Source organism: Nylanderia fulva, unplaced genomic scaffold, assembly GCF_048542155.1.
Source record: "Nylanderia fulva isolate GAGA-0341 unplaced genomic scaffold, ASM4854215v1 Scaffold55, whole genome shotgun sequence".
In the NCBI taxonomy this organism is placed as follows: Eukaryota; Metazoa; Arthropoda; class Insecta; order Hymenoptera; family Formicidae; genus Nylanderia; species Nylanderia fulva.
This window is the reverse complement of record NW_028190643.1, coordinates 8,148-16,385: the sequence shown is the minus strand read 5'-3', so window position 1 is coordinate 16,385 and position 8,238 is coordinate 8,148. Positions and strand designations below refer to the sequence as shown.

Here is an 8,238-nt window from a genome sequence, read left to right as displayed (position 1 = left end):
TGTCTTTTTTGACAAAAGGGGAGTCGTCCACCACGAATTTGTACCTGAAGGACAAACTGTGAATGCTGCCTTTTACGTCCAAGTGCTCGACAGGCTTCGAAAACGAGTCGCCCGCGTCCGGCCAGAGATCAAAAACATCTGGCGGCTGCAGCACGACAATGCGCCGTCTCACACCGCGCTTGTCGTGTCGGAGTTCTTGACCAAGCACGGCGTGGCAACGCTGCCGCACCCGCTCTACAGCCCGGACTTGGCACCACCGGACTTCTTTCTGTTCCCCAAGATAAAGAGGAGTTTGTGTTTACCAATAATTTGAGAACTGATGCGCCGTTGTAAGCCGGCGCGTTCTCTACCCAACGTTTTTTATATTGCGAGATGATGTCCCAGCCGTGAGGCCGCTCCTCTGATTGCAGGATGTAACGAAGGATATATAAACCCGTGTGGAATATCCACACGGAATAATTATTATGTTCCGCTCCTTGCAGTAAAGGATTTATTATAGCGGCGTCCAAGTATACCGCTCGTCTGAGTACAAAAGGTTGTTGTCGATACACGCGCAGGTTTATGTATATTTTCGCCGAGAAGTAATTACAGAGAGATGTTGAGAAGTGAGTCGGAGAAGCGTTTGCTTCTCTATTTATATTTTGGGGCTATCCCCACGTATTTTTATCCGCGAATCGCGTAAGACCATATTTTCGACTAATACTTATATTTTACGATTGGCTATCTTATGATCGTCGTTGTAAGTACGAAACATCCCGCCCCCCTTGAAGGTCCTGTCTTCAAATTAAGCGCCGTAACTAGTCGATTTATGAAATTCATGTCGTAATGAAGATTTTCGTTATAGAGCCTCGTTCAACAATTAACAATGGGAACGTGTCAAGCGGCGTGATATAAATTCAGATACTCAACAAGCACATGCAATGAAAGAAGTGCTTGATTAAAAGAAAACGAAACGGCTTTACAATGACAAAAAACGCAACGCTAAACGATATAAAATAATAATAAAATAAATATAGCGCGCATTTTACAATAATAATAAAAAATAAAAGTAAAAGAAAGAAACGGAACGCAACGTTAAACGACATATAAATATATAAAAAAAATAAATAAAAGGGCGCGCATCGTGTCACATGCATGACAAACACAATATATTATAGAAGAACGCGCGTATAAAATAATTTAATTGATCGTAGGCTTGTCCGTGTCATTTATTGGCAATATCGCCAGTTTTGTCAGGGGCCTTGTGACCTGTCCTCGTGCCGTCTTTAGCGTGGCCGTTCGGACAACCCCATCAGCGCCCGGATGTACTCGTTCAACTCGGCCTAATAACCACTGCAATGGCCCTAGTCCTGGCTGCTGAATTAATACCAGCTGACCAATTTTTAGTTGCTGTCCTTGGCTGGCCTTCCACTTCCTCCGCTCGATGAGAGTGTGCAGATATTCGGTACTCCAGCGTTTCCAAAAATGCTGGCGCATTTGCTCCACGCGCTGCCAGCGCAACAGTCGTCCCGGATTCTCCTCTGCTAAATCTGTAACTGGGAAGCTATTAAGCGCTGCACCAATTAAAAAGTGACCCGGAGTTATACAGTTGAGATCGTTTGGATCCTCGCTTAGCGCTGTTAATGGTCGCGAATTTAGTACGGCCTCTATCTCGCACAGGACCGTCTGCATTTCCTCAAAAGTGAGGTTCGCGTTTCCGACCACGCGATTTAGATGTATTTTCGCGGATTTCACCGCTGCTTCCCATAGTCCCCCGAAATGTGGGGCATGGGGCGGTATAAACTTCCAAACGAACTCGTTCCGCCGCGCGGACTGACGCACGTTTTCCTGCCCTTCAGAGCTACTGATTACCTCGTATATTTCTCTAATTTGCCTATTGGCTCCGACAAATGTCGTGCCATTGTCGGAGTACACGCACGCCGGCCTGCCTCTTCGCGACATAAATCTTTTAAACGCCCCCAAGAAGGCGTCCGCCGTGAGATCGCTTACGACCTCCAAATGTACAGCCTTGGTCGCGAAGCACACGAGAACGGCGATGTAAGCCTTTAGCATCCTGGCGTTGCGTCGCTTGGATTCTTTTATAAATATCGGGCCGGCATAGTCCACGCCCGTATGCGTGAATGGCCTTGATACGTTTACCCGTGGCCCAGGCAAATCCGCCATCACCGCCTGAGATGCTGCCGGCCCACACCTGAAGCACGCTACGCATTCGCGTACCACTTTGCGAACCGCTGAACGCGCCGCCAAGGGCCAATAGCGCTGACGCACTGCGCATATCGTGGCCTGCAGTCCCGCGTGCAAGCTCCTAACGTGCTCTCCTCGAATAATTAGCGTTGTAAGAGCGTGGCTTTTCGGCAGCAGCATGGGGTGCACCGCATCCGGCGGCAACGCCGCCCTGCTTATTCTACCTCCAACGCGAATGACGCCACACTCGTCCATAAACGGTGACAATGATAATATGCGACTCCCGCCGTCGATGCTCCGGCCCTCGCCCAAACTGCGATATTCCCCCGGGAACGACCCGCGCTGCACACAACGCACCACGACTTGCATGGCCGCGGTCATCTCCCGATGAGATATCGATGACCCGATCTCCTCAGCCCGTCGCGCACGACTGAATCTCAAACAATATGATATTATTCGCAGTATTTTCTCCAGGCTCGAAAATCTCTCCAATAAACCCGAGACTATCGGTCGATCTCCGACCGCCACGGCAGCGATCACTCTTTTCTGCTCGGGCAGTTCTCCCGATATCTCGATGTTTCTAATCGGCCAATGTCCCTCGTTAAGTCGAAGGTACGCCGGTCCTTCCCACCATAGACCAGACACAGCCAGAGCCGCCAAGTCCGCGCCACGCGATAATATATCGGCCGGGTTGTCCGCGGACGGCACGTGTCGCCAATCCGCGCCCTCGGTCAAGCGCTGTATCTCCCCGACTCGATTCGCGACAAACGCGCTCCATTTTCGCGACGAAGACTGAATCCATTGCAATGTAATGGTGGAGTCCGACCACAGAACCACCCCCGCGGCGAGAAGTCCGACCGATTCTCGAACCTTTTCTATCAATTTTGCTAACAGTAGCGCCGCGCTCAGCTCTAAGCGCGGTAATGATATTGCCCTCATAGGCGCGACTCGCAATTTTGAGACCAACAACCGCACTTGGCATTCTCCGGAATTGTACGCTCTCACGTACACGCACACACCATAGGCACGCTCGCTCGCGTCGCAAAAGCCGTGCAGCTGCACACCCCCGGCATCGATCACGCGGCCCACGAAACGCGGCACGCGTAACTCACCGAGACTCGTCAATTGCTGTTTTATTCCCAGCCAATGCGTATGTATGTCCTGCGGCAGCGACTCATCCCATCCGACCTGCGTCTGCCATGTGTCTTGCAGAATTAATTTTGCTACTACCGTCAATGGCCCCAGTAGCCCCAACGGATCGAAAAGGCTCGCGATCTCTGATAAAATCGTTCGATTGGTTATGCAATTGGCAGGCGATCCGCTCTCATAATCGAATTTAAAACTATCGTTAACGGGATCCCACGCAATTCCTAGGATCTTAGAGCTCGAGTCCCCGCCCAGAGACACGCTCGCATCCGTCGCGCCCTCCACGTCCTTCAATAATTCTCGGCAGTTTGATGCCCACCTGCCGAGCTCGAACTTTCCGCGCTTCAGTAGCGCAACCGTTTCCTCGCGTACGCGCCTCACCTCCGGCAGGGTGTTAGCGCCGGTGAGCAGGTCGTCGACGTAAAAATCCCGGAGCACGCATCTCGACCCGATCGCGAATTCGTCCGCATGTTTTTGTGCCAGGTGCTGAAGGCACCTGGTGGCCAGGAACGACGCCGAACTCGTACCGTACGTGACCGTCAGCAATTCGTATTCGCCGATCGGCGCTTCCGAGTCCTCTCGCCACACTATCCTGTGCAGATGCGTCTGCGATTCGTGCAGCAGTATCTGACGATACATTTTGATTATGTCCGCCACGAAGACATATACGAATGTTCGAAAACGCATTAATATTGTTATCAATTCTTGTTGAATCACCGGACCTATTCGCAAAGCCTCATTGAGCAAAACTCCTGTGCTGGTTTTGCACAAGGCATCGAAAACCACGCGTAACTTCGCGCATGGACCGGTCCCCTTTATTACTCCGTGATGCGGCAGATATACAGGTTTACCCCCGATTGTCCTTGCAGGTGCGACTCTCATGTGCCCCAACGATTGATATTCGCGTAAGAAATTCGCGTAGGAGCGCTTCAGACCCGGGTCGCGGTTGAGCCGCTTCTCGAGCGCAAGAAAACGCTTTATCGCTGTTTCGCGCGATTCGCCGAGCCGTTGAAATATGTCCTCTTTTAGCGGCAATTTCACGATATATCGGCCTTCATCGTTCGTCGACACGTTCGTCATGAAGTGACTTTCGCAAGCCTGCTCGTCGCGGGTATAACAGTTAGAATCCGTTAATTCCTCGATCCTCCAAAATTGATCAACTCGTTCGTGGAGCTGCGCGTTATTAATCGTCGCGTGTAACGCACGCAATTTGGCGCTCGATCGTGAGGTGCCCCCACCCGTACGCCCGGCCAAAATCCAGCCTAGACGTGTTTTTTGTAAAAGAGGGTGCTCGGATGTCGCATGAATCTGCCCCACGCACGCCAGCCGCCAAAATAAATCGATCCCGATCAATAAATCGATGTCGGAAGATATGTTAAATTTCGGATCTGCTAGATCGATGCCGGGCGGCAGCCTGAAGGCCTGACGCCTCAGTGTGCTCGCCGGAACTCTATCCGCGATTCGGTCGGTGACAACGCAGTCCAGCTCGGCCTCGAACGAACTCAGTCGCGACCGGAGTCTGACTCGCGCCATCCGATTTAAGACGGACGTCGATCCGAATATGCCCGATATTGACAATTCCGTAGGCAATGTTTTTAATCTCAACTTCGCCACGAATTTATTTGAAATAAAATTCGCCTGTGCTCCTGCATCCAGCAAGGCACGGCATGAGATCCGCGAACCGTCCGCGCCGTAAACGTAAACAACCGCTGTTGACAGTAAGGGCTCCGCGCCGTCACCCCCAACCGCGCCGTGCGCGACCACGACGGCAGGGTCGCCCGTAATCGGAGTCGAACCGTCCGCCGCTGAGCCGGCGGCCCGCGAATTCTCAATTCCCCTTCCCTGGTTTGAGAGATGTAGCAGAGTGTTATGCTTCAACTTGCATGTCCTGCAGCCGCTCGACGAGCACTCGGCCGCCACGTGATCACGGCTACGCAAGCAATTTAGACAGAGTTTTCGACCGCGCACCTCACCTATGCGCCGATTTACCGGAAGCGCTAGAAATCCCTTGCAAAAGTATATCAAATGCGCACCCCCGCAATAAGTGCATCTTCCCCCCTCGACCGTTGCATGCAGCGCGCGCCGTCCCGAAGTCGATCGCGCCCGCGAACGAATGTCGGAGCGCTCGGAAGCGCTTGATCCCCCCCCAGCCGACTCCTCTAAAATCTGACTGCGATGGGCGAGAAAATTAATTAATTCTTTAAATGCGGGCAACTCCACGCCCCCCAGGGAGGAATGCCACTCCCTAGATGTTACGTGATCTAATTTGGACGTAATTATATGTATTAGCAACCCGTCCCATTTGTCGGCGTTGCAGTCCAATACAGTTAACGCGCGCACGTGTGCCGCCGCACCGTCCGCCAGCTGCCGAATGCCACTCGCGCTTTCTTTCGTAATCGCCGTTAAATCGAATATCGCCTTTATGTGTGTCTGCACGATTACACGCTTATTATTATAACGCTCTTTTAAAATATTCCACGCAAGGTCGTAATTGTTATTTGATATCTCTAATGTTTTGACGATGTCGAGAGCTGTACCCGTCAACGACGCCCGTAAATATTGAAATTTTTGTATGTCAGATAATATTTTGTTATTATGTATGACCGAAATAAAAGTGTCATGGAACGGGAACCATTCCTCGTACTTTCCGGAAAAAGATGGTAAATTTAATTTTGGTAAACGGACGTATGTTGCGGCCTCGCTCTCGGACCGCGCTGATACTGGCGTGGAGGCCCGCGGACTATTTTGCCCGCTGTCATTTCGCAATAATTGCCGCATTCTCGCGCACAACGAATATACGTTGTCTTCGAACGCGACTCTGTCCTCTATTTCGGCCTCGTCTATTGCCTCTAATTGCGACTGCACCTTGCAGTAATCTTCCCATATTGGGTCTAAGCGCGCGCGCCTTACTTCCAATTGCGCTCGTGCATCGTCATCTACCGCGTTCACGCTATTCACGAACGTTTCTATCCGCGTGCACGAACCCTTTATTATTCCGCGCCTTCTTTTCAGCGCCGCTATCTCTGATGCCGTCACATGTAACGTCGACGCACTCGCGCTACTTGTACCCGGGCTACGGTCGATCGGCATTTTTTTCTTTTTTCGATTTACAAACAGTTTATAATGACCGACGCGAATCAAGTATTTGCAAATAAATAAATAAATAGGTCACTTACGCAGCGCAAAAAATACAATTGGTGCAGGCTTAAGTACCGCTTACCCAGTTACGTGTCCTCTTCTCTGCCTGGCGCCACGCCGCCCCTCGAGGTGCCGCTCCGACGAATATCGTCTCTCCCTGCGTGCAGCTCGGCAGGCCCGGTCACTGTCCTCCAAACTGGCTGTCGTCCTGGTACGTAGCCGACACCCTCGCCGTGGATCCGCACTCAGACTTGAGTCGGTTTCGTCTCCTCCGAGACGTCCGACGCCTCCGGAAATTAATCCGGCTCGAAGGACCAAAATGTTTAATAATAATTTGAGAACTGATGCGCCGGTTGTAAGCCGGCGCGTTCTCTACCCAACGTTTTTTATATTGCGAGATGATGTTCCAGCCGTGAGGCCACTCCTCTGATTGCAGGATGTAACGAAGGATATATAAACCCGTGTGGAATATCCACACTGAATAATTATTATGTTCCGCTCCTTGTAGTAAAGGATTTATTATAGCGGCGTCCAAGTATACCGCTCGTCTGAGTACAAAAGGTTGTTGTCGATACACGCGCAGGTTTATGTATATTTTCGCCGAGAAGTAATTACAGAGAAATGTTGAGAAATGAGTCGGAGAAGCGTTTGCTTCTCTATTTATATTTTGGGGCTATCCCCACGTATTTTTATCCGCGAATCGCGTAAGACCATATTTTCGACTAATACTTATATTTTACGATTGGCTATCTTATGATCGTCGTTGTAAGTACGAAACAGTTTGAAAGGAACGCGTTACGGGACTTTGGACGCCGTCAAAGAGGCCGTGACGACGTGTCTTCGAGAGGTCCCCGATGATGCCTTCGCGAGAGCGTTCCAGGAATGGGAACGCCGCTGGGACAAGTGTATCGATTCACAAGGGACCTATTTTGAGGAATATTAGTACAATAAATTTTTTTTCCCGAGCTCAGTACACTTATTTTCCGGACATATATATACAATATATATGATTTTTTACGACGAATAAAATATATGTTCTACTCATTTCTTAAACTTGTGTAACATTCTAAGGCACTATCAACAATTCTCGATATTAGTTTTAGCTATACATCTATAATTTAAAATATCTCAGGAATTATAAGAGAGCGCAGCCTAATTTCGAGCGTTTGTTACTCAGGATTGAATCCTCTATAAGTAAGTTTTTGTACAAATTTATCGAAAACGAGTTACAACGTGCATTTATTTAGAAAATTAAATATGTACATATAAAATTAAATTAATAAAATAAAATAAAATTAATTAATATCATGAATCTCGCAACGTGTCAGTTTATAAAAATTGCATAATATGTATTATGATTTCTCAAGGTATTAAATATTGCGATAATTGTTCCAGATCTGACAGCACGCTTGTCTTGGATAAATTGGGAGAATCTAGGAGTGAATCGAATTCGGCGATCGGTGCTTACAACCCTTGCGCTGACAACCGATAACATGAATTGAATATTCAACCAAAGACCTTTTCGTAAAAAATCGCATGGCATTTCCTCTTTTCTTTGTAAATACATTTGAGTTAAGATATAGAGAAAGGGACGGAGAAAGAAACAAAGTGTCAAAAACTCTTCTGCAATTTCGTTTAAATTTCACGTGCAATATAGAAGAGACGAGTATTGTATTCAGTATTTATACATGTGTAAAAGAACTAGTTAGTACAATTTATAGCATTTGCTTTGGAATAAAATCGATGCTATTCGCGACTCTTGGCTACCTT

At 48.9% G+C, this 8,238-nt stretch overlaps 1 protein-coding gene across 1 annotated transcript; it reads right to left on the bottom strand.

Moving 5' to 3' along the window:
- Positions 1–1,179: 1,179 nt before the first annotated feature.
- On the bottom strand, positions 1,180–6,420 carry LOC146721092 (uncharacterized). Its single transcript, XM_085487426.1, has 2 exons — positions 5,935–6,420; positions 1,180–5,760 (listed from the first exon to the last, which is right to left on the bottom strand). The coding sequence occupies exons 1-2, from the start codon at positions 6,418–6,420 to the stop codon at positions 1,180–1,182; spliced, it is 5,067 nt and encodes a 1,688-aa protein (XP_085343552.1).
- Between the last annotated feature and the right edge of the window lie 1,818 nt (positions 6,421–8,238).